Source organism: Glossina fuscipes, unplaced genomic scaffold (genome assembly GCF_014805625.2).
Source record: "Glossina fuscipes isolate IAEA_lab_2018 unplaced genomic scaffold, Yale_Gfus_2 1, whole genome shotgun sequence".
In the NCBI taxonomy this organism is placed as follows: domain Eukaryota; kingdom Metazoa; phylum Arthropoda; class Insecta; order Diptera; family Glossinidae; genus Glossina; species Glossina fuscipes.
The window spans coordinates 26,675,307-26,702,190 of NW_023998415.1; the positions used below are offsets into that span (position 1 = coordinate 26,675,307).

General features: G+C 33.3%; 1 protein-coding gene across 2 annotated transcripts in view; it reads left to right on the forward strand.

Moving 5' to 3' along the window:
- Positions 1-26,884, forward strand: part of LOC119632402 (mucin-5AC) — a 49,378-nt gene that overhangs the window by 2,084 nt on the left and 20,410 nt on the right. Inside the window, exons 1-2 of one of the 2 annotated variants that reach the window (XM_038025295.1) lie at positions 5,751-7,250; positions 19,160-20,646. In XM_038025295.1, the coding sequence (XP_037881223.1) occupies positions 19,683-20,646 (964 nt within the window). In that variant the 5' untranslated portion in view covers positions 5,751-7,250; positions 19,160-19,682. Of the gene's footprint in view, positions 1-5,750; positions 7,251-19,159; positions 20,647-26,884 lie in introns of those variants that run through there. The other variant, XM_038025294.1, reaches the window with a different exon arrangement.

Sequence of the window (26,884 nt, forward strand, 5' to 3'; positions counted from 1 at the left end):
ACAATAGTTTCCGCCTTTGCTAGTCATATTTCGATATAACTTCACATCATTGCAGCTATAATGAGTGCTCAGTCCATAAAGACCAGCTGGGCACTCACTCACTAAGTTGCGGCCGCTTCCCTCATTTCTTTTCGACCGCCACCATGTTACACCAGTCGGTGACGTCACTTGAATCATTGCTCATATAATAAAAAGAAAAGACAGTTTTGAGCTATCAAAAGACACGGATTCAATGGATCGTATGGGATTCCCAAAATTCTTGAAGCAAGATAAATGTAAATTTTTTTTTTTATATTTAAATATTTATGGAGTACATAGAAGCATAGATCGGTATAGAATAGATATAAATGGTTTGAGGGAATTGGTTATTTACGTCGTAATGCCAATATATATTTTTCTTATTGAATATTCTGATTGAATGATTGCATATAAGGGAGCGATTAATACATTTTTGGCAATAACGGTTGAACGAAAGAAAGAAATGGTATTGTACGTATTGGTGTTTGATAGTGCGGAGAAAGGCCGGAAGCATCTTGGCTTTAAGTACTTAGTCTCATTATCTCGCAGCAGTTCAGTCCTTTCAAATGTAACAGGCTACCGTCAGCGAGGCAACACTGGCATGTGCTGGGGCTTACAAATACAGGAATGCGATAGAATCGTTGTCTTTGCCGTGATCGATTCTACATGATTCCGAGCAATGGATGCGAGTAGGATCTTCTTGCTTAGCAAGCTCCGACTAGAACGTAGCGGCTTGAAGTTTCTTCTTCTTCGTTTTGCAAGAAATTTTTCTATGTAGGCGGGTCTTTTAAGCGAACATGTTAAGTGCAATACTTTACTGGTAATGTAAGTAGTTAACTGAATTAAATGTGGTTTAACACTGCAAGCGTACATAGGTACGTGTCCATTATATTCATTGCCTTTTGCAGTTGACATAATAATCTATTTACGGTTAATCACAAAGGAAATCAAAAATCAATGACGCAACCACATATAGTATTTGAATGCAATTCGTAGGTGTTCCCATTAACTTGTAAGGCATATTGTAGATATTCGCCTTACTGCACTTATCCGATAAACAATTATAGCTCATAGATAATGTGGTCAAGATTCACTATTTGAGGATATACTGTCGTTTTTTGTTCCAACAGTTATTGCAAATATTTTATAAACCGTGAAGGTTTACCTTACGGTATATTGCGGCGTTTTTCTATGCATCCGCATAGAAAATATGTAATGTAATACTTCCTTCTCGTTGCTATTGCAGATAGATGCATAATTGTAATAAAAAACCTGGAGATATAGAGGAAAAAACAAAAAAAAAAAAAGAAAAGAGAAGCAAATGCGCTTGATTTTATTATCAACTAACGCGCAATTAAAATTAAATTTATTTAAATGACGAACTTTTAACATTGTGTATGGCTTTAAAAATTAGCCATTTTTTATAATTAACCCTGAATGCACCTCAATACACTTGCATGTTTATGCATTCACTCACACATAGAGTAGATAGAGTTATATGCACTCACTGGTGATATAATACATTTAGTGTGTGACACAGATACCAAACATAAAACATTTGAAGGAGATTAGATTTGCTATGATTTTTTTTTTTGTTTTATTTATTTTTTTAAAGTTTTTTATTCGAAAATTCATTTCACATGTATCTGAGTTTGTACCTCTCTCCCTCTAGGTGTGTGTGTGTTTGTGTGTGTGTGTGTGCATTTGTGTGTGCTTGCAAGCATGTGTTTACGTTCTCACGCTTTAAATAGTTTTCTACAAACCTTTGAACTTTTACAGCTGAAAACAAACCAACAGCCAGCGTAATCGATGCATTCAACCAAACATTTTTATCTATTACTAGCTCGCAACTCTTTGTCTGTCTATTTGTCTGTCCGTTTGTCTGTCCGTCCGTCCGACCGTTTGTTTATTGGTTATTTAAGCCAACGGTAAGTAAGTATGTGCTCTCTGCATAGATGTAAGCCGGTTAAAATTAGTTTCTAACGGTTACTGCGAACAGGTACTAAAACCACATAAACAACATTTCTTATACAATGGTCACTAAGAGAAACTACAAGTTGCCTGTTTATTGGTTAGTGGTAATGTGTACGGTTATGGAGCTGTTGATAATTATGGTGGTGGTGTTGTGTTTGAAAATTGATCATATAGAAAATCACAAACCTGTTTGGCTAGCTGGCTTTGTTATATCAATTTTTGTATGTGCGCCTTCGTAAAAATTGTCTTACTTCGTATTTGCCTTAAATTTAGCTTACATAACTTGAAATGTTTTCTTTCCTTTCCTTTTCGCATTTCTTAAAAGGACAACACTTTTACTTTTTTGGGGGGAACACTTTAACACTTCAAAAAAGTTTATTGAACAATGCATATATGAAAGTTTTCGATTGATCCCAGGCAACTTTTTTTAATCTCTGAACGGAGGTTGTCCTATAGTTCATAGTAATATTTCCTTTATGGAAAAATTGATGCATTTGCTTAGAGGCAAATTAAAAATGGTTACCTTGGTGTACCAGCGTTCACAATATGATTTAGTTTAATAGATCGCTTAACGCAGGCACGGTTAAATTTTGTTTGTATTAAACAAACTCCTACGTTCACCCTATACCACATAGTCGTAATATTTTCCTCTAGAAGGTCCAACGAGTCGAGTTTCTCGCCATCTTTCGAAGGAATATTGTACAAATCGAATATGTGGGAAGCGATGCGTGTCAACGATTCGCCTTAAAGCGGCTATAACCTTCATAGCAATAGAAGGGTGAACTCTGTTTTAATACTCAAAACTTGTTATTATTATTGAACATACATACATGTGCACAATTGCGGAAAGAGAGCGCGATTTACTACATAGCTACCGAAAAAATCGAGATAGAAAAGTCAAAGTTATAGGATCTTGTGGACCGTTTAATATAAATGTTATCCGAATTCAGTTGGGCTTAGTTTGCCGTAGGTTATGTAGAAATTTCACAATTCACCCATAGATGATATTTGATGATACGGCATAGAGTTGCTTTATATTAAAAAGGAAAGCAATATTTTATTATAAACGTGAGCGCACCTACTTTTCATCCACGAACTTAATTACCTATCTTTACAATGCGTGAGAATTTGAATCGCTTTAGAACGATTAATTAATACATTTACGTGATTTGGTTTTTTTGGTTGGATGATTTTGTTTAAGATCACAAGCATTATATATGGATTGGTATATGACGACTTAGATTATGAATTTGGTGTTGAGCAAGTTAACGTTCGATCTATATATCGTATTCGTGAAACATGGCTCAGGTAATTTAATCGTATGAAATTTTCTTAACAATATACTGAGACTTTTGAAAGCAACTAAAAATCAGTTGATTTGATATGGATTCACCATTGTCAGCCAGAGTTGTGAGAATAAGGTGCAGAATTGGTAGAGCACTTCAAGTATGTTCTTAATTTGTTGATAGATCATAAAAAGGGTTTTTTTTTTTTTTAATTGTTTGATTATTTCAAACCGGCGAGACAATGATGTGAATATGTTGATTAATATAGAGTTGGAATGAATGAAATGAAATTCGGAGGAGATATCGTGTATCTCCGAAGTCAAATTGAAGTAGTCTTAGGGTATACACAACAATTTCCAAATTTTCTTTTAGTCGGCCACACTTGAAGCATTTTGTTTCCTTTCTTTTCAATAAACGATTAACTTAAAGCAATGACTAAAACAAAATTAAGATCACTGAAAAAACACATTATAGTAAGGCGAGAATATACTGAAAATTGTATGCATTGTCATGAAAATTCCACATTGGATAAATATTGGATAATTGATTTTCGCAGATACCAAATTCTGAAAATTGTGAAAACAAATACAAATGCTTGGTGCCGTTGTCGATTGACGGAAAGACTAACAATAAGCTGCGGAACAGTTCACAGGCAAAACGGGATTAATCTGAAGATGTCATAATGAAAATCGGTATTGCTGCTGGCTGGACTTGCTTATATAGGGTTTCCCACAGTTCTTGGAAGATTCGAATTTGGTAAAGTGCTGGCAACACCCCCATCCCCTCACTCCTCACAAAAAAATGTTTGACAGCTGATAACTTTGAGTTAGTAAAAATGGAACATTACATGAGAGAGCAACGCATTTTCATTATTGAATAATATTTCAAAGTTTGTCGGTCACCGTTCGCAAATTTCGTTCAAAATATGGTCGGAATATTGGTTTACCATGATTAAGTGACCTAACGCCACTAGATTAGAATGGTCATATAAGCAAAGTACTGGCGGAAGGCGGAAGATATGGTCGAATGAAGGACAAGAACGGACAAGATCAGAAGGCTTATTGTAAATATGAATTTTTGTAAATAATTTGTAAATAGATCTCCAAAGATGTTTAATTCGTGATGTGTCTCTCTGTAAGGTTACGAACTTATTGAATCGATTAATAAACTCATTTAAAAGCACCCTGGAACACACCTTGTAGAAACTCTGCAGGTATATCTTATTATTCGGATCGTACACTAATTCTAGAAGTATGATTCACCGATCCTACACTAATCCTCGTTATATTATATAATTCACCGTATTATAAAGCTATGTAAAAAATTAAGCGGTGAGTGTTCAAGATTCGCTTTAAGGTAAATATAAAAATTTGTAAATATTTGTTACTCATTTTTAACGAAACGCAAATACAATACAAAATTTATAATATTCAGCGATTTATGTATTTGTCTTTGTCATTTAATGATTAAGTTGTTGGGTTTTTTTTTGCGCGCGAAGACATAAGCTAAAAAAACTAATTAGAAAATAATTGTGCAATTTTCTGACTTTTTTTTCAATTTCACAAATTTCTTTAAGCGAAAAAAAAAAAAAAAAAAAATTACAAAAAACAAGTTTTTCAAACACTTGTGTTGTTTCAGGCAATTTATTTAAATTTAAGCATTTAGTGGCGTTTGCTTGGTTGGTTGGATGGTTGGTCGATTGGTCGGTTGCTCACAACAAATGTTTGATATGTTTTGAAAAACAACAAAACATTTTGCAAAACCGTTTAGAAATTCCTTTTAAATTATTATTATTTTTTTTTTTAACTCTCTCAACGTGCTCTTGTGCTAAATAATACAACGCTTTCGCATACAATAAAACAAAATTGGCACGTATTGTTGTTTCAACATTTCCTAAAGTAATTGATTGCTTTGTATGTATCGGAAAGGAGGCAAAAAAAAATATATATATATATATATATTAAAATTGCATACAATTTTGGCATTTTAGCAATGACACGAATGTATTCACAATTTACATAACTAAATTGTTATTATGTTAAATTGTCAACGGAATCGTTATCGTATATAAAGGAAGACAGCAAACACAAATTTACATTCGATCTAAGCATATAATTAATCTCTTTATTTCCTTCCTATCTTCTAGCATTCTTGAAAGACAACCTCTGAACAACCAACCTAACATTTACTAATAAAAAACAAGATGGTTGCATTACTCTACCCCCATCAACTATGTCAACACTTTCACATATTTCATTATATGTTCGTATTATCTGAGCCACTCGGCAATCTTACTTGTTTTTCGGAATATTTTTTCGCTTAAGTTGGTGATATATTTTTTTCTAGTAATTTTGAATTTCAATATGATTTTCCTTAAGAACTCATCGATAGCTGTTACAAGTTTTCCACTTCTAGGGGGGAAAAAAAATTTGGGGACAAATGAACAATGGACGGGGAGCAATGATATGAATGAATGAAGGTGAACAGCTTAGGAGAGCATCGCGGATGTTTTAATGGTACGTAGTATCGCTCTTTAGATTCGGCCATTGCAAGGACAGCTTTCTGAGTTGATGTATTACATGATGCAAAATGAGATGCATTCCTTTGTTTAACAAAGATAGTGATTATCTGCTGTACCACGCTCTACCGGGATGAAGATGATCCATTAGTAATATCGTTCTTGCAACATAAAAAAATTGTTGTCAAAATGTTCTTTGATCATGGCGTCCCATTAGTAAGTGTTATGTCTTTACGTATTGAGCACTAACTATAGCGACGGTTCTGCTGCATTGAGGTTGAGATTTGAGCCCGAGAGTATACCGAGTTGTCGATAGCATCTTACCTTACCTACTCGGCTACTCACGCCCAGGCGGGCGCAAGTCGACTCATTTCGATTCGCTTTGAATAATGCAGTCACAAGTCCCGCTCTGTATCGCTGGTTATAAGTTACTTTACTAGGCTTTATCGTATCAATCACGATATCAGCAAAATTCTTTACCTTCGTCATAGTGATAAAGTAAAAAGAACTATAAGAAGAAAGACAAGATGGCGAAGAAGGAGAAGAAGTCATGTGACTTATTGTAAAATCACTATTGCATGAACATTCAAGTGCGTAGCGTTCGAAGACGAGCTCGGTTCGATTATGCGTAAGTAGCGTTACAAAAATTCATTGGCGGTGCTTGCAAATCGGGTTAAAAAAACAACGTAAGCTAAACGTGACAGAAGCTATTCATTCATATTCAAAACATTTTAAGAAATTGGTAAAGGGCTGTCTTAGCTTAGCATATTCTATAGAAATCTGTGATAGGAAAACGGATGAGCTATTCATTCGAGTTTCATTTTAAATAAGCTCATGCTTAAGTGAGAATAATTATTGCGTCTTTTTTTTTATTATTTATTTAATTTTTCTTTAATCTTTACTTTTATGTTCTTTTTTTTTTTTGTTTTGGTTTAGAAAAATAAATTCCACACAACTTTAACTGAGTGAACGTAATGTTTGTATTTTTAAATGATCGTAGCTAACAAGTGTTATTTCATATTATATGGTATGTCTCGACTCAATAATTCTAGGTGTTGGTTACAAGAATTCTGATTACATTTGAATTGCAATAACAAGTAAGCAGCGAACCAACAACCAAACCGAAACAGGTGATATTTAAGAGAATGGGTTCAGCAGTGTGCACTTGTGTGACGTTATTCAAAATAAGTTTTTTGTTTTTTTAATATAAAAAATAAATAATAAAGAAAAAAAAAACAAAAAAAAATAAAAATAAAAATGAAAACTACCATATAAATGGACGGTCGAGCGTTTGTACGTACCTATGAATAAATGAGTATCCAGATGAAACAACGCTATATAGTGTGAGGCAACAAAGCAGAGTAAATTAACAAAAAAAAAAAAAAAAATAAAAAATATTTTTCATATGTTTGTGTTGATGTTTTACAGCTCAAACGCTATATACAACAAATAGTGTAAGTGTGAATCATAGAGTTTTGAAAGTTTTCTACCTCGTTTTGCTTCACTTTAAAATATCTACGCGATGTGTGTATGAGTATATCTTAGAGAATGAAGAATGAATTCTTACAGACCGAAACTTGTTGTTCTGTTTACAGATTTAATTAAATAGAAATAAATATAACTCTACTCTGCATGAGGTGCTTACATAAAGGACTAATGGATAATCGCTGCTCTCTCTCTCTCTCTCTCTCTCTCTCTTTTCTAAACTTTCATTTCAATGTTTGGTTTCGTGGGGTTTAAATTTATTGATTACATAATAACTACGTTTTGGTTAAGTATTTCTCAAAGCTTATTCCGCTCAAAAACAAGAGGTTTTCAACATTTTCTAGTGAGGTTTCGGACAAACGTCATGCATAGCCATTTTAGTTTTGATAAATTATGTTTTTCGCTTCGATTCCATCGTTTATATCCTTGTTTAAAATGCTTGACATTCCAAACTTGCTTTTCCCAATTGTTTTGCTTATAGTCTTTTATTCATCAATTTTCAAATTTTAAAGGTCGCAGACAGGGCTCGCTGCATGATTTCTGTCCCAGCACACTTATCCTATTCCTAAGAGAAAAAAAAAAAGGCGAAAACTGCCTTCTTAATAGATGAGAGTAAGGTAAGTCGTCTCGCCTTTCGAGCTCGTTCTTTGTCGAAAATATCATTTTAGTTTTCGGGGGATAAGTTCGAGAGGACACATAAACATGATCAATTTAGCATTATGCTAAACTGGTTGGTATCGTTTTCCATTCCATAAACATTTCTTTCCATAACACTGGATGTATGTGATAAGTTTTTGATAAAATTCTTTTGAAATTTTCAACGCAAGTTTATGGAAGTTTTCAAAGTTCTTCAATATACACTACGGCCTCAATTTCATCTATAGATTTTCAGCGCAAATTATTCAGCGCAAGTATTTTAAGCTTTCTATTTCGATTTTTGCAACCGTTATCAGGGATGAAACCGCAATCAAAGTGAAGCAAACGTGCAGATGTACCGATAAAGAGCATTGGATGAGATAATTTTTGTTTTCAGTATTAGAATGCGGTCCCGAAATGATCACAGCGTCTCTATAGTTAGCCGTTGATTGCCTTACAGGACGTATTATAGTTAGAGGGGTTTTGAAAGCCGCTTCCGACGAAACTGGATGAGATCGAAGCGAATGTATTGATAGGTATTCGTTTGATTTCTGCGTACTCGTTCGTATAAAGTTAACACGAGTTGGTTGCGGAAATTGCAAATGTCCTTCAACTCGATTTCATTAACATGAAAGAATTAATTGTTGAATTGAATTTTCCTTTTTCCAAGAAAGCGTAAATTTATTTTATCAATACCGTGCGCTTTATTTTTTATTGATCGCTGTTTCATTTTGGTGTAACATTTATTTTTTTAAAACTTATATAATTTTATTTGTATTTCAAATTTAGTTAATTAGTTGTCGTGCGCGTTTAATATAGCATTTTACCTTGAAGAACTATATTCTTGTTCGTGCCCTCCGATTGTATCGGTGCGGCATGTGATTATTTAAAATAATTTATTCGTATATAATATAATACTTATTGAAGTCGTCTTTATGCTGCTATGCATTTTTTTTTTATTTTTTATTTTTTATATGTTTATTTAATTTTAAATCGTTGAAGAAGAACCACGCTAACCAAGCTGACGAGTTTCACTTTCAGATAAATTCTACAACGTATTTATTAAGAAATATTTGTAATTTTACAAAATGCATCAATCATGTGCACGTCTATTAGCTGTTTATAGCGACAATGTGATGGGCGATTGTTGTTAACTTACTTATTATTATGTTTTTTACTTTCATTTCCAAGACTATTCCATTTCCCGATATATATAAGGCCACAACAAATGGAACAAGTAAAAACCACCATGGCCCGGGTAATACAATTATTCATATAAAGACTTTTTAAATATAAGGGCATTATAAAGGCAGTGGTCAAGTTAGTGGTCCGATCCGGATTATTTTCAATAGCTTTCGTTCTTGCGCCAACACATGTCGGTGTACGATATTTCATCAAAATATTTCAAAAATGAGCAAAAGAGAATTAGACGGAGAGACAAGCTTAGACCGAATCAGAAAGCGATTCTCGATCAATCAATAAAATAAAAGGTGGGTCTATCTCAAGTCAATTGGTATGTTGCATACATTCGCGGTTGCTTAATATACCCTTACACCACAAGTGGTTCATTTATTTATTTTTTATATATTTTGTAAATAAATTTACAAAGTATGGATTTAAAGGCAGCCGGATAACATAGATCATATGCTTATGCGGATAAAAAAAAAAGTATGAACGAAAAAGATGAGAAAAAACGGAAAAATCTTTGAAAAGGGATACGAGACAAAATGAGATGAGCGACGATTGATTGAGAGACGTCGTTATATTTGTCTTTCTTGTTCGTTTCCATTTCCTATTAGTGAGGTGAATACTAAGGTTAACATGTTTTTAATTTTATTTATATTAGATGTGAAAGAAACAAATCTTTTTTTTTATGGAAAATATTATTTAATATTTAAATTTTTATTGTCTGCAATATCTTTTCACATATTTATATATATATATATATATTTTTTTTTTTTTTTTATAAATCACCGAATATTGGAAGCAAACTTATTGTTTCGTCTCGTCTGTAACACTCGGAAATATGCTGCGAGCAGTTTATAATTTACATAAACATGTCTAAGCGCGATTTCGTTGGACTTGTTATCCTTCTACAATAGTCAATATTTAACATAAAAAAAAAAAATAATAAAAATCCTACATACTTTACTAGCTATGGATGTGTAGATCAAGTGACTAAGATCCGATTTTGAGTTAATTACACTTGCCGAAGAAGAAGAAGAAGAATGATGCCGTTCTTTAACATCTTTCAAAAAGCGCACATATACGCTAACTAATCTCCGCAATTGATCTTATTCTGTGACCTTTTCTTTCATATTAAAAATGTTATCGAAAAGAAATCCTTCTTTCAGGCTGCTGCGGTGTTTCTCCGTGAACAAATCGTACCAATGCTTAAGGCAACTTTCACAACGGGAAGAACACAATCTGCTTTAGTTAAGGGAACATGGATAGCGATAAGCATTCACGCAAAAAGTAATTTTGATAGAAAACAGATGCAAATCCATTGTAAGAATACGCGGCAAAAAGCTTCTTGTGATGTTCAATTCCTGTCGTCGTTGCCGAACGCTGATGTGCGCCGAACTCCCAGCCGCACGATCGCAATTTTACGGCGGAAAACAGATCGACTGTTTAAGGTCACTCCCTTTCCCTTTCTTTTTCCCTCTCTCTATCTATCTATTCACTCTCTCTCTTTCTCTGTAATCGATCCAGAGTCCCTAAAATCTTTGAAATAACTTGCAATGAAATCTTATAAAATTCAAAAGCTTGGCTATTATAGATTGGCATGACCACTAGAAAAGGGCGTTCAATTGAATTTTATAAAATATAGCACATGCTAATATCGAGCTGTATTAGTTAATAGTTGCTTAAAAGCCGTTGAAGGAAAAAATTCAGTTCAATTCAACTTAATATAGAAAGATGAGGTTCAGTATTTTGTTTTTTCCATCCAATAGGAATGCGGCTCGTGGCCGCCAGTTTTTCAGCTATATTGAAACCGTTAAAATTGAATCATTGAAGCTTATCGCGAATATCGTTTACTATTTTAAATTCAAAAACTAGGCCTGGAATTGATTAACACAAAAAGTTGGTGTATCCAAATGGAGAGGAAATGGATGGTTGGTATAAAAATTTATTAGGATCATGTGAAGGTGTGACACACAAAGTCACTCAATCGCCTAAATGATTCGATGGCTAGATCAATAAATAAGTATGTGATCGTCCAAGATGCGCTATTGAGTATTGTTAAATGTAGTTTTAATTATAGCACCAAAAGTTTTCAATGTGACCTAATATTGTAAAGAAAAAGGGAAAATATTGCTGATCTACATCACTATTTCAATATCCATAGCGTTGTTTGCAAATGAATGCTCTATCTTGGTTCATTTTTACTGATGTCCAAATTCGATGGATATTAATAAGAGACGCGTTAATCCATATCGGGGATTGGATCCGAGCGCCGAGGATCTAACATCAATTGCATATGTATAAAATCTTTATGCAGTGGCGGTCTCGCAGATTTCGTTTGCTTTCTCGAAATTTCGTCGGGCTCATTCGGGAATTGCGGCCAGGTTTAATACTTTCGATAGACACATACTTAAATGTCTTCTGAAAAACTTCAAATAGTGTAATCTCTTTGAAATATCTCACTCTTATAGTACGAAAAGAAGAAGATATAGTCGAGAAGTTATGGCTGCTGGTAGTGGAATTGAGTCGGATTTATTGAGTATGCGCTAATCTCTGCGATATAGATTTGAAAGTTCGGCATACAACTAAGACGCGATGGTGTGAACACAACAACTGACATACAAACAGTTATTAAAAAGAGGGATTTATTTAAAATGAAGTTGGGTGTGGCTTATATGTTATATATACACATAGCATATTTGAAAAATACTTTCCGATGTTAAACAAGGTATGGCGAAATTAACAAATTCTCGCCGTCATTGACTATAACATGAGCGGAAATATAAATTAAAATTCATTCATCTATAAAATCCGTTTAATTTATACTTTGAAATGTTATCCGTTGGTATTAATTATCCATTAACTAAAAAACAAGAACAAAATGAATAAATAAGTAAAGCAACCGATGGGAATTCGCTTGAAAGCTTTAAGATTAAATGCAAATATGTTTTGATTGACAGTTCAGGTCACAAGATGTTTGTATCTTGGTTTATCGTTATGCCAGCATCGATGAAATGAAGTCGCGAATAACGTAGATATATTAATGATTATAGATTGAAATAAAATACATTTGTTTTGAATAGAAATAAAAAAAATTGTTTTTTTTTTTTTTTTTATTTAAAAAAAAAGGTAAATTTGCAATTTTTATTACTTAATAAAAACCGAAAAAAATTATTTGTCAAACACAAGCATTTAAAAAAATTCCCAGAGTTAGTTTTATGAAAGGGTCGTGTACTGGTCGTAATTTTAAACTTGAATCGCTCTAATTGCCCATTAGTTTTATGCAATTAGCACTAGTGTTGGAAAAGATTTATTGACGCTTTGGGGCGAAGGGCCAGAATGCTAACATTCTTGATGCATGTGTTTTCGATATTTTTCTTTTGCGATATTTAGCCATGACACTGAGTCTAGTTCATCTTCTTTTTCGAATAAAAATCAGTTCTCTTGATTCTTGTGCAGCTGACGATGAAAAAAGGTTTCAAAAAAAAAATGCCTTATAGGCGAAGAAGTGCGGTCGAGTCGAGGTCACTGCGTACGCCGGCTCGAATCTCAGTTCAGTTTAACAACACCCGGTCATAGCTATAGTGAGTTCTTAGTCGGTAAAGACACAACACTTACCAATTAGATAAACACACCCTAGGACGCAGCCACTACTAATGTATTCCGTTGGAGCATAATGGTTTAATAATAGCATTATATAGATGTACTGTACTGTACTAAATTGACCCAGCATTGAATTTGAGTCCAACAGCCGGCATAGTTCGTTTGCTTTCAATTTTATTCGCACTTATATGGCGCGCTCATGCAAGGTAGCGAGCGATCTAAGAGTGAACTCCCAAATATTTGACCTGACTTTTTTGGGGTATTGCAATATACTGTGAAAGTGCGTTAAGATTGGCGTACAAGCGTTTTCGACAGAGCACGTTGACAGATATTGTCTCGTTATTTGGCTTGAATCTTTACAAGAATCTATTCAAAATTTAGTATGATAGCAATAGTGGGCAGTCCGTGGGCAACAGTTTGCAACTTTATTGATGTTAATACGTATTCTTCTCGTTGAAAATTTAACTAATTGGTTTATAATAGATTCGCAGCACAACACAAGTATATAGAAATATGCTCGTTCCTGCATAATTATCGTTTTTATGCTGACTAATATTTAAACAAATTGGCAACCTATACTTTATATACAATATATATATATATATATATATGTAGCATGTTAATTTTCATATTAAGTAAAAAAAAAAAAGAAAAAAAGAAAAAAAATTAAATAACAATACAAACACTTGTCGAACTTTGTAAATATTAAACCTGAGTTCAAAACGTATGTGCTTCTGCGCTTGTGTAGAGAGGTACGTACATGTACTTGTTTCAGCTTATGTAGGTGTTGCCAATGACTGCTAATTTTTGTAAGCTCAGTAAAGCTACTAAATAGCGTAAGGTGTGGTGAAATTTTTTTTGTTTTTTTTGTTTTTTGTTTTATACAAAATAACAAATTTTTTTCTATTCAACTGCTAGTTTTTGTTTTTTGTTTCCTTTTTTATCTTTCATAATCATAGTTTCCATACAATTGCAATTGTGGTCAGGGCTGCATGCAGTTAAATTTTCCGTTAATGTTTTGAATAATAGCATTTTTTTTTTTTTTTTTTTTTTAATTTTTTTTTGTTTTTTAAAATAATTTTTTTTTTTTTTTTCAAAGAGTCTGGGAAGACTGACTCAAATCGGAATCGTCACTTGAATAGACTTTGCCTCTCTCGAATGGTCGAATGTATCTAAAATAATATAAAGCTGACTTTTTGCGTCTTTAATAGCTCTTTAAATTTATTTGAAATTTTAGGCTTTTTTTTGATTATCTAAATTATTTAAGTTTTTTAGCCGTTATTTATGAGAACTTTAACTTGAACCTGAAGAAGAAATTTAACAAAGACTTAAATAATAATATAATATATATAAATCGTTTTGCATTCAAATGCATCATGCATATGTATATATATATATATATACATATATATGTATATATGCATGTATCATTCGCGTTCTTTGATTTTTCATATTTTCCTTAAAACAAAAATGTCTCAATAAAAGTGCAACGAGAACTGCTCACATTACCGATAGACTTAATAATCGTAATAAAGTTGTAAGTGTAATAAACAACAACAAAAACTCGTATAAAATATTTAATTTAACGCGAGGAGAATGTGTAAAATATTGTTTATAATTTCAATGAATTTTAAGGTTTTTTCCCATAGTAAAAAAATGCATTTCGAACTGGAATTCATTCAAACTTAAATAATTAAACAATTGTTGAGCACATTTTTAAACCCATTGCCGAACGATGGGCGGTATATGTGTATGATAATTTTAACATTCTCTTTGCAATATTCACAAATCAGTATGAGATGCCCTGTATGCATAGTTTAGCATTGTACCGTTTGTTTTTCTCAACGGGCAACAGGGGCATGCATGCCATGAAGCAATTAACAAGAGTATCAGTAAGGGCTAGAGAAGGCATTGTGTGGACTCTACTAAACCGATCCGATAGCTCGTTGGATGTCTGACAATGCTGGGTCAGTACTTATTCTTGTACATTTGAAATCCGTGGAGAAGGGGTTCGGCGTCAGACTATATCGTATGGATAATCCGAATGCAAGAGTGATTATCACAATACTCGTCTAAGCTACTGATTGTTGGACTGTTGGATGGTCTTTCGGAGATTACCGTGATGGTGGCGGCCATCCCGAACTGAATATTGCGGAAGCATTCAATAGTTATAGTTGTTGATTAGGCACCACTCACAGGGAGAAATTTGAATTGTATTCAATCTGTTACGTTTGGTAATCCAGTTTTGTTATAGCACCTCCAACAGGTGCCGCCATGTAATCAGTCATATCCTTCTATCACATGAATCGTCTGCCCTGTAGGAGTTGCAGTTTTTAAAAACAATTGAATCATCTCCGCCACGTACCCTTGTACACCTTAACTTCGATTGCAGCTTCTTAAATTCGCAAAAAATTAAAATTGGAAGAAACATTTGGAAGACTAATCTAATTGATATTCATAACTACAAATGGAAGATGGGTATGTATGATCCAACCTAGATCGACATGAAATTCGGGTAAGGTCTTTGAAAAGAGAAGCGTGAGCAAAAATAACTTTCAGCGGCCGAGTGGTTCGTCCACTTGATTACCGATATATTGATATATCGCTAATATTGCACGTACTCGAGATTCATTTTAAGGCAAATATAATTTATTGTACGAGTTAGTTATTTTAATCATTTTTTTGTTAAGTTTTCAAGTCAATTAAAATTTGCAATAAGTTTAGTTTAAACGTTTTAGAGTTACAAGAAGTTCGTCTTCTTTCTTTGTGTACTCAACGTTTGTAATTAATATTCTTTTCTTACGCAATAAACTTGTTTTAATAAAAATAAAATTTTAAAAACAAAAACACATAAAAGAAGCACGAATTCGAGCGAAACAATAAATAAAATTATAAACAAAAAAGACGGAAAAAATTGTCAACAATAAAATCTTTCGACATACAAACATAACATATATATAGTATATATATATATATACAACTTATTGTATAATAATACGTTAAACGTCGGTGAGTTTATGCACTTTGCTTTAATTTTTCGGCCATCATTGATATTTGTTACAAACATATTTATAACCGCTACACATATATATGCGTGCAGCGTATATGTTTTTTTATGCCTTTATTTGTTTTTATTGCACGAGAATATTTTCATACCTACGCAGGTTGAATATGGTTGCAGACAACATGTGTCATTTCGATGGCAACATTTTTGCAAAAATTAACTAACAAAACTCTTTTATAAAAAAAAAAAAATAAAAATAAATGCAATTTCTTTGCCACTGCAAAATTTTGATATTATTATTATTCAACTAGGGCCGTCTCTGTTCGCCTATAAATTTTGAGTACATTGACTCAGATCAATTTTCAAGAGTAGATAAAGTCTATCTCGATAATAAAAATGAAAACGTCCTTAGGAAACTAACCAAAAAAAATATTTAGGACTTTGGAATATATCCACCAATAAATTCCGTACAATATTAGTAATGGCCATTAGCAAAAAAAAAAAATAAGTAACAGGTGATGATTACGTCTTTTTTATTAGTTACCTATTAAGTGTCGATAGTAAATTTAATGGTTTGACGTCTTTTGAAAATTAGAAGAAAGAGTGGGGCGTGGGTGGGGGAGAAGGGAGGGGGGGGGGGGGGGGAGAATTAAAAAGTAACGCAAGGGTTCCTTTATAAAAGTGATGCATGACATGAATGTAATGAAGTGAAAAAAGTTATTTTTAATCAAAAGAAAGAACATAGAACAACAAGCGACGGAGTCAAGGAAAGAATTTAAGCAAAGTTAATTGCAAAAATCGTGGACAAGCAAGCATTAGACTGAGCGCAATATTTCAGAGAATAGACAGAGTTTAGGGAAAGCGACAACGCATTGTCTTGCAAAAGATGTCTTTGCTACAAATATATTTCAAGAGTTTTCCAAACGTCTAACATATTGACCAAATCTGGGCCCATTGTTTAAATAACAACACAATTCGATTATTAACGAACTTTGTCACGTTAATTAAATAAAAAAATTAAATATTTTTCAAATGGAGAATGTGTAAGTGTTAATGGCCATGTGAATTATGAGTTTAAGGCATAACATCAACAACAAATTTGCTTTTATTATCATAATAGGGTACCGTGAAAGGTTAACCGCGTTAGATGAACCATCACTGGAAAGTTGCAGCCTAATGTCTTACTGTTGCTGGTTTTCAACTTCTCTTAAACGTGATCGCATTCTTTATAAAGAAGTTTATGTTCACTTAAAAGCATTTGCAAACAACAATATCTTGAGCAGTTATGAGGCTGAGAGAGGTGAAGACTTCGCAGAAATCAGTGCTTCTGCCAAGATATTAAAGATTTTAATGTTATTTATATATATATATGTAGATGCAGGCACAAAAAAGTGGCACCGTCGAACAAAAACTTTTCGAGGAAAACGAATGAGATGGGATGTGCGAAAAGGACAGGGCATTTTTTTATGATCTTGCATATGCTTGATTGATTAATGTTGCAAAATAATAAACAATTTATTATAATAAGAAGACACACATTTCAAAATTTTAAACGCATTTTTCTCGAAATACGAGATTGCCAACAACTTGAATTCTCTTTTTAAGAATTTTCTAGAACAACCTTAGAATTTTTTTTCGTCAACAGGTGGTGAAGGTGTTTTTTTTTTTTTTCTATTGAAATACATTGTTAAAATTAATCAAAAACTAATCATTTTATTAGCTATAGATAAATAGATTTGAATTTAATTAGCAAAGACATTTGACGACTCGCTCTTAACCCTTAAACTCTGCAAATATCTTAACAGAACTCGTCAAGTAGTTAGGATTAATGCATGGATGGATTTGGAAGCCTACTCCCGCCAAATTACGATATGTCAGATGGTTTCGTAAACGCCTCATAAATCTATATAAAAATCGCAGCAGTTCGGATGAGCAAAAAAATTCACATCTTCTCGGAACTATTTCTATCAAATTCTTGACATTCGATATGTAAGCATAGGGCGACTATAACAAAATGATCAAATTTGATAGTTTGGACTGCGGCCGAAGTAGGAAATTGCAACGTTATTCACATATATATATATATATATGACGCGAAACGAAGCGCAAATATCCCGTTAAATAAGCTGCACAAGTGCTATTATGTTTTGCTAAATTTAGAATGCAAATTTGTACCGTCGACACCGTTGGCCGCAGAGTCCCTTAACTTCAAATTGGCCTATGAAAATGGCTTCGGTGTTGTTATTTTTAGATATTTGCTAGAATTCACTTTTTTTTTTTTTAATAATTTGCGTCATTTATGGCATAGGGGAATATTACGTTTATGCAACTGTATGTAATCGATATAAGGAGAACTTGATATATACTCATAATTTTTCATACTGAATATTCAGAAAGTGATTCTGAATCGATCTTAGCTTGTCTGTCCGTCTCATTCCTTGTGCTCGACCTAGAGGCCGCAGATTTCGAAAGATTTTATTGAAATCTTATACACAGATATGGTTCGGATCAGACAACTTTCTCAGTCACCTCTTATTTTGAACAATATTAGTTGTTCAATATTTAAGTTGTACGCTTTAGAAGTTGTTCGCGTATTTTTATTTCTTCAGCTTTGGCATTTATCCCAAAAAAAAATTGTCAAAAGTCTACGTCTTTCCAAGTTGTTATGATGTTCCTGACCCTTCGCTGAATTTTTAAATTATTTGCGTACATTAGGTTCAAAGTTGTCCATCGATCTGCTCACTCTTGATTACCCGTTCATTTTTAATCTACTATAAAATAAATTCCGAGCCTTATTGAATCATGTTATGAGCTACGCGTACACTTTATTAACACGCTGCAAGTACACTGGCGTTGATACACTTCTTCGAGATCATTGTTTAGTCAAGTTTGCTCGCCTGTAGGAAACAGTCTCTAATCTTATGTCATAACATTTTGCGAATGAGTAAATTATTTCATTTCGTTAAAACTTATTTGCAATCTCTACACATGTAAACAATATAATACACCATGTGGTAACATGAGCAGATGCCATACTTTTTCGTGATGTGTGCCCACCTTTTTTTAAATTGTACTTCTTTTCTATTCTATTAGAGGAGCTGAGAGTAAACCTACCGAGCTTAAATTAGGATACTGCACTCAAAGAGTAATGTCGTTCCGTCAGTCTGCGTTGCCGCGTCGAAATTTCGAATAATAATGATAATGTCGGTCGGCTATTGTTTTAACAATCAATTAATTCTCATAATTCCATTATAATAAATAAAAGCGAATGGAGAGGGAGAAGGAGAGAGAATATATATGTCTATTGCTTCGTTTATTTCTTTTGCGATTTCAACTTAATTTTTTTTTCATTAAAATTAAATTATTAAAAATTTCGATATTGTTTCTCGTTTCTCGTTTCTCGCTAAATTATTGAATTTCATTTTCTTTCTAATTTCCATTGTTCATTAGGTACAAATGTTGCAACAAGAGTTCCCTCATCATCAAGTGAAAATAAGTCTGCAGCAAGACTTAAATTACTTTATAAATCAACAGCAACAACAAAAATATAAAACCGGCTATTGTCTCTATGAGCTCAGCTGCTGCTGCTGTTGCTGTTGCTGTTGCCGCCGGCGTTGTTGCTGCATGAAAATTAGCATTAACAGTTTAAAATGTGGCCTTAAAAACAACAAGAAAATTCTACATAACTATAATTGCCAAGCGAGACGAGCGTAGAAGAAGATAAAGAGAATTTATTATTAACAAAAAAGAAGAAAGAAAGGAAAAAAAAAACAAAAAAGAGAAAAAACGTTAAATGCGAATACATTTTGAGCAAACCTCGAGCTTGTAAGGAAAACAAAAAAACAAAAAAAAAACTGATATTTGAAAAAAGTAAAACTAAAAAAGTCAAAGAAATAAAAAGCGCAAAATCAAATATTTAAATAAAGCCATAGAAACAAACAATAGAGAGCTGAAGAAAATTTAAGGTGCTATCATGGTGCATGTGATGTGTAGTAAATTACAAAAACAACAACAAAAACGGCAACAACAACAACATCAACATCAACAAAAACATCAACAAAACCAACAACAAAAACAAGAACGTCAAAGACAAAAACATAAACGAGGCATTCTAAGATATAAAACGACGTTAGTTGATAGTGTTGCCAGTACGTGGAGTGGCGGTAATGTAAAAATATGCTATTGTCGTGTTAGTAGGAGGGGAGCTTGCATTAGTAGTTGCTGGGCTGTGTTGGTGGTGTTCATTTTGTTGTTATGTGGCAATTGTGTAATTTCACAGCGTAGTTTAAACAATAACAACAACAACAACAACTACAATAATAATAATAATAATAATAATAATAATAATAGTTTAAGCAGCACTAATAACACTAACAACAACAATAGCATACAAAACAACAATAGCAGTTTATTGCAAATTTCCCGACCATCAGCAGCGATATTAGTAAAACCTTTAGTTCGCCAACAACAAAATGTTATTGGCGAAGCGGCGGCGGCGGCGGTGGCGGCGTCGGCGTCGGATGAAGTGGAAAAACAAGTTGCGATTGATAAAGCAACAAATGCCACTCATAACAAAATAATAACAAAAACTTCAACTACAACATCAATCTCTTCTTCCTCTTCGTCTTCATCTTCAACGTCGATGTCATCGTCTTCTTCTTCTTCATCATCATCATCTGCGGCTTTATCGTTAACGAATACGGTTTCAGTTACAGGCAACAGCATAGGTCCCGCTGCGAACAAAAGTGATATTAAAGAAATTTCCAATGATGGCGAAAGTTTTAATGATAACAACAACAACAACAACAATAATAATAATAATAATAACAACAATAACAACAATATTCAACATCCAACAGCCAACAAAACTGTTAATAAAAGCGATGATGCAGATGAACTTTTGCAAACATCTGCAGAAATTCTCAATGAATCGGAAGGTGAGTATTTTTTTTTTTTTCTTTTTATTATTTCCCCTTTTATTTATTACAAGCACTTGTAAAAATTAAACGATAAACGCCCGCAAATATTTTCAATGGAAATGTTTTCCTGTAACTTACATATAAGCTACTTGGCGGCGCTAATTAAATATTTATACGTTTCTTCTAATCGAAACTAAAAGTTTGTAATAAGATGACTAGAGGAGGTAATTACTTTTTTGCATCATTCCAACTTTATTCGCATAGCTCTTAAAATTATGTCTAAAAAACAATTTGACAACAAAGAAGAAGATACCGTTTTTACGAAGCTTGTAAGAAATCCAAATCTATGGATGCAACGTGAAATTATTTTTAGAAATTGGAATTTTTTTTTTAAAGGAATCAGGTCAGAAGGAACTTTACACCTCTATGCGCTGATATTCTATTCAAATATATCTATAATTGACGCGCCGGGCATATTCTACTTCGAGAATACATAAAAACGTTTTCATCACTCCTGTCCCTCGAAGAACTTCATTTTTTTTTTTTTGAAATTCTTACTTCGGCCGCCTGTAAGATACATATATATATATATATATGCTTTAACCTATCTATTGGAACTACATTGCAATAACGTTCAATTTTTGCAAATTCTTTTAAAAAAGTCTTCAGCAATTCTACTTTCCGGTTTGCTTTCTGGACTTATTATGGGTTGGTCTGAGAAAAATGCATAAATTTGTTTATAATCCGCGAGAAATATCTATATATTCTGTAGTGATAAAGTTCAAAGTAATTTTAAAGAATCACTGTATTCACTAAATGTTGGTAAATATGTTGAAGGAACGGCAGAGGATATGGTTGCCATCAGTAGGGATCTACACTTCAGCCAGCTAAACAGATTTCGAATTAATGAAGAGAATTATCATCGAATCGCATAAATGCCACAAAATCGTGCTCAACATGCCGACATTATAGGGATTATGGGCTTATGTGAGACAATGTGGAGGCATGCAGGCGTTTTGATGCCCAACTGCTTTGAAAAAGTACTCCTTTTAATTTATGAAGTCTGCAAGATTAACAGATAAAATTAGTACAAAATACAAATTTTTGCGGGCTCCGCGTATGTACCTGTAGTTTTTCGATCAAATTGAGCAATAGAATCCGTGGCTGTCTCGCTGTGGCTGTGTCCAAATCACAATGACGTCTTTAAACATTTTCCCCCGTTGCTCTGCCCTGCTCTTCTCGACTGACCCTCGTCAAGTTAAGTTCGACGATCAGTTACCCGACAGACAATTATGTACAATCGGGAATTTTTAATTTCGCCTTAGATTATGATTTCAAGAATTTGAGAAAAGCAAAACCAGTTTGATCTGATTCGATATGAATACATTGACTCGGCCACTATTCTCAACAAATTGCGTGTCAACATGATGGAAATTGTGTATGAAAAGGGCCTGCAATAATATGCACCTATGAAATGCTGTCATTTATTTGTAAATATTTCAAATAGTTTATGATTTTAAAGATTAGCTGCAGATGGACGCAAATATCGTATCGTACATATTATTGCAATCGGTTATCCGATGTTTGTCAATTCGTATATATGTTTAATATGATATCATATATTATATTCTCGCTTCAAATGAAACTATTATTGTAGCGGATATACTTAATCGATTGCCGCTGAGTATAAATATCTTCTTTTCTTAATTTTTATTTCGTGCATTATTATTATTTAAAAGTAATTATTTCAAGTTATGTGGGATTAAAAAAAAAAAAAATTTAATCAAAACAAATTTAATCAAAAATTGCTCCATATACTGGCATTTTGGCATTTTTTTTTTTAGTTTTTTTTTTTTAGTTTTTTTATTCATAGATAAACAGATGAGCGAAAAGCGAAAGCCAGAGACATTGCATTTATCACATTAGCTCCACACAAACACATATGAACAATTAGTTATGTGCTATTGACCAATTTTATGTTTTTTGTACGATCTGCGAGTAGACAACTCGCAGCAGCAAAAAAGCGAATTGCAACAAATTATAAACAGTAACAACAAAAAGATTTTGCAAACATATTGTTAAAAGAGAAATAAAAAGAAAAAATGAAAAATAATAAGCAAAAAAAAAAACAAAAGCAATTGCACAAAGACCGCATATACATAACCAATGGCATACACATATTATCTATGTATGGATGTATGTATGTGTAAATGTATTGTAGCACTATTTACCAAAAGTATGGTCAAAATAATTTATGTAAGTCCATTTTTTAAAAGTGGATTTTTATTTATTTATTTATAATACACTGCTGTTATATACATGTTATATACGTTGCTTATATGGATTTAGCTACAAAGTGCGGCATGCAGCTATATTTGTATAAAGAGGAAAAAATAACTATAAAACGTTAAAAAATTGAACGGTACCAGAAAAAGAAAAAAAAAAAAAAAAGCAGAATTGTTGTAACGCAACATTACACTCATCATCATCATGTATATGGTTATTGTTTGGGTTGCTATTTTTCGGCTACCATAAGCGATTTGTTACTGAGCGAGGGTATGTATGGTGCAACTATGTATTTCACTAACCAGGTCTTTTCTTGCATGAATAAATTTGGTTATACGTACGCCAAAAAACCAAAAAAGAAAAACAGAACACGATTTATGCGTTATGTAGATTCGTACAAATACAATCAAGAATAATAGCTTTGAAAAAAGTTGAGAAAAAAGCAAACAAAAAACTGAAGTTCACCTTGAGGCGAATCTGTGATATCCACCAACCCGAGCCAATACATAAAAATTTATAAATATTTCGTTAATGGCCTGCGATGTTTTTTTTTTTTTTTTTTTTTTTTTTTTTTTTTTTTTTTTTTTTTTGCTTATTAACAGCTTAGCAGGGCTGTGGGCAGATTACGCCCATTCTTAAATGCAATCATTAACAATCAAGTACGATCGCAATCGTCAAGTTTCATTATTTGATATCAATTTTCGCATTCTACCCAGTGGACAACAGGCAGCAAATATCACACAGGATTCATAATCTTCCGATGCTTACGAATATTTATCCTTTGGAAAGTTTCTAATCCTTGGCACATCCGTATACTTTGCTCGTCCTTCTATAAGATCAATATCACATCTGTCTCTCTTGTAAATCCTATAAGTCCAAGTGCCAGTTTATTTCAGAAAGAGAACGAAAATCATGCATTCACTTCAAATGAAGGTAGCAGTTGAAATATATTAAAACTGCAAAGCTAGGGGGGGGGGGGGGGGGTGGGGAGGATGCCTTCTTACTACAATTCGATTTACTTATTCCTCATTGCTTTTAATGCTCTCATGCCCATGCTACGCTTTCACAACAACTGTGACGCTGGGACGCTTGCACAAATATTCATAGTTTCAAATTTTGCTAAATTCGTTGGGGGCGTTAGTTGCCTATTTATAGAGGTTGTCCACCGAATAGATGACTAAATCAATATAGCCACCGCTGCCTATAGACGAACCGTTTTGAAGAGTAAGACCTAAGACTATCTAACACCTCTTTTCATAACGACACTTCTTTTTTCTTGAAATGTTTGTCCGTCCGGCTTGCTGGTGCCGTTTGAGTTTGACAAAATGCTGCCATGTGTTAATGGAACATTACGTACTTTCAAAAGACTAATAAATTAGTAAAACTTTTAGTCACAGCGATCTCATATACGTCATTCAAAGTTTATCACCGTCACAGTCGTTGTGATAAGCAAACAATTAAACATTTTGTAAAAATTTTCGTAAATTGGCGTAAATTCTTCACAATTTAAGCATAGCACTACGGCACAGAATAAAAGATAGAGAGAATATTGTGAGTAGACAGATATTACAAATAGTCGATGCAATATATAACTGGGTGACTTAAAGTTCTCAGGAAAAAGTTTCGATCTTCTACAATTGATGATGTAAGGCTCTTTCAAATTCTACATTGCCATAAGTCATTCAGCGTGGAGTTACATGGAGAATTTCAACTTTTCTTTAGAATTCAATTACAGTGACCTAGTTTGTCCCTTTGCTCTTAGACTTTATAAGTGCTGTCTTTGACACCTCTATCGAGTTTCATATCAACATGCAACAATTCCTGCATACCGTACATGAGCTTCTGTAACCGCACAAAAGTGAGTTCTCCCTTTCCTTTTCTTTTTTGCTATGCCTGATTTTACTGAGTGAAGAATTTGCATGAAATTTTGCTTGCGGCATGAATATTAAGCGAGCGGAAATATTGAGGATGCTAAAGCCCTCTGATGATTGATGATTGTCGCATCGAAATGTTCCTAACTGGTATAAAGACTTCAAAGGAGACCGAAATTGAGTTCAAAACGACACAGTTGAGCAGACGGACAGATGGACGGATGACGGACAGCTGGACATGCTTAGGTGCATTCCAAATTTGGAACTTCCCAACAATTTATATATTTTATGGGGTTTCTGCAGCTGGTCTCTGCGCGTTATAAAGGTATTGAAAAAAAAAAAAATTAAATATTGATACACTATAAGATTAGGTAGGCGTGGTCAATTTTTTCCATTTTTATGCAGGTACAACAGTATCGTCAGTAGAGTATACGTTCAAATATTTGAAGATTGAAGATCTGCTGCAGTTTATGAGTAATAGGCGAACAACCAATTTTTTATTGGTTTCGAAAAACCGAGGCATTTTCAGTTTACGCGGTGCTGCGGTGGTATCCTTTGACTGAATTGGTCCATTTTTAATACCAATCTGAATGCAAGAACGTCCAAGCTGAAGCTTCAGTTTTACGGCTAGAGGAAGGTTTCCAACAGATGTTGCATAGAAGGACAGACGGACTTGCTTAAATCGATTTGGAATGTGATGCTGATGAGGAATATATATACTTTTGGAGGAATATATATACGTCTTGATAAAATGATTATATCCCACATGCTTCGGGGATGGCTATAAAAAAAGGCAACTTTGCAAAGTAAGGAGATTCATTAAAATAATTTCAGGAACAAAACTAAATTAATTTGTATATGGAAGATTCAGTATATGATGCCTTCTTGAATTTCTTCTCTCATTCGATAAGATATTTTGAAGAGAGGCGTTGAATTTGATTTTTCACATATGAAAAATCCATATCATCATAAATAGTTTTGTTGCTAACGGACGACGGCCCATTAATAATGAGACGACGGATCTTAGATTATTAATCCTTTCCACCGGTTCAAATAAGTTGCTGAATCCTCGTGTGGAAAGTCCGCTTATTCTTTAGATTAAGTTGAGATCGCGTGAGAGGACAGACAAGCCAATAAAGTCTTGGCGTTTAGTTTTTATGTGACTTTTCCATGTTAGCCTTTGGTCAATACAAACGTCGAGATATAGTGAAGGACAGGAACGTTTATTCAACATGAAAGCATTCTTCAGTTAAGGCGAAATTTTGGTGAGATGAGTTTATAATTTGGCGAAAGCTTTAAGGGAATCACTAGACGAAAATAGAACTGTTGCGTCAAAATATTGTCATTGATCGGATTGAAAATTTGAAGTGAAAACTATATAGAAAATTGTATATGTAAGCCATGAAGTGCAGCGCTAACTATGACGCACCTATAGGATTGGATTGATTCTTCAAAAGATTTTTCGTAAAATGGACCTGCGCTGCACTGTGGATTATCACAGAATAATTGGTTTTTACTTTCCCTTTAAGCCAGACAAAGATTTTTTTTTTTTTGCAAAGGAAAACTGAGGATTTCGTGTTACTTCAATTTTGTTTGTATTCATATTTATTTATTTTATTACTTTACATAATTCTTATTAACATTCAATTTTTTTTTTTTTTTTTCATTTTTTTTTTTTTTTTTTTTTTAAATCTGCGCATATTTAACAACTTGTTTTTATTATGCACGCATATACTGCCATACCTTGTACACATATTTATTTTATTGCATAAGCGTAATAAACTGATCACTACATTAGTAACAAGCAGTTTCTTAAAACGCTTAGCAAACATTATAATTCTCCACTTGTCTTATCCGTCTGTCTGTCGGGACTCTCTATAGGAGCTGATACACAAATCAAGTAAGCTTGATATTGATTGAATGAAGAGCATACTCAATAAAAGCAGTCCCGCTTAATTCAGATTTGCTTGCATGCATTTTTCCTATCTATCGAAGAGATAAATAACTAATCAATTGATAATACGTAGAAAAAGTACTGATGGGATGATCGTCAGAGCAAAACAGCGTTTGAAACGTAACGTTGAAGGACGCGTTACTTT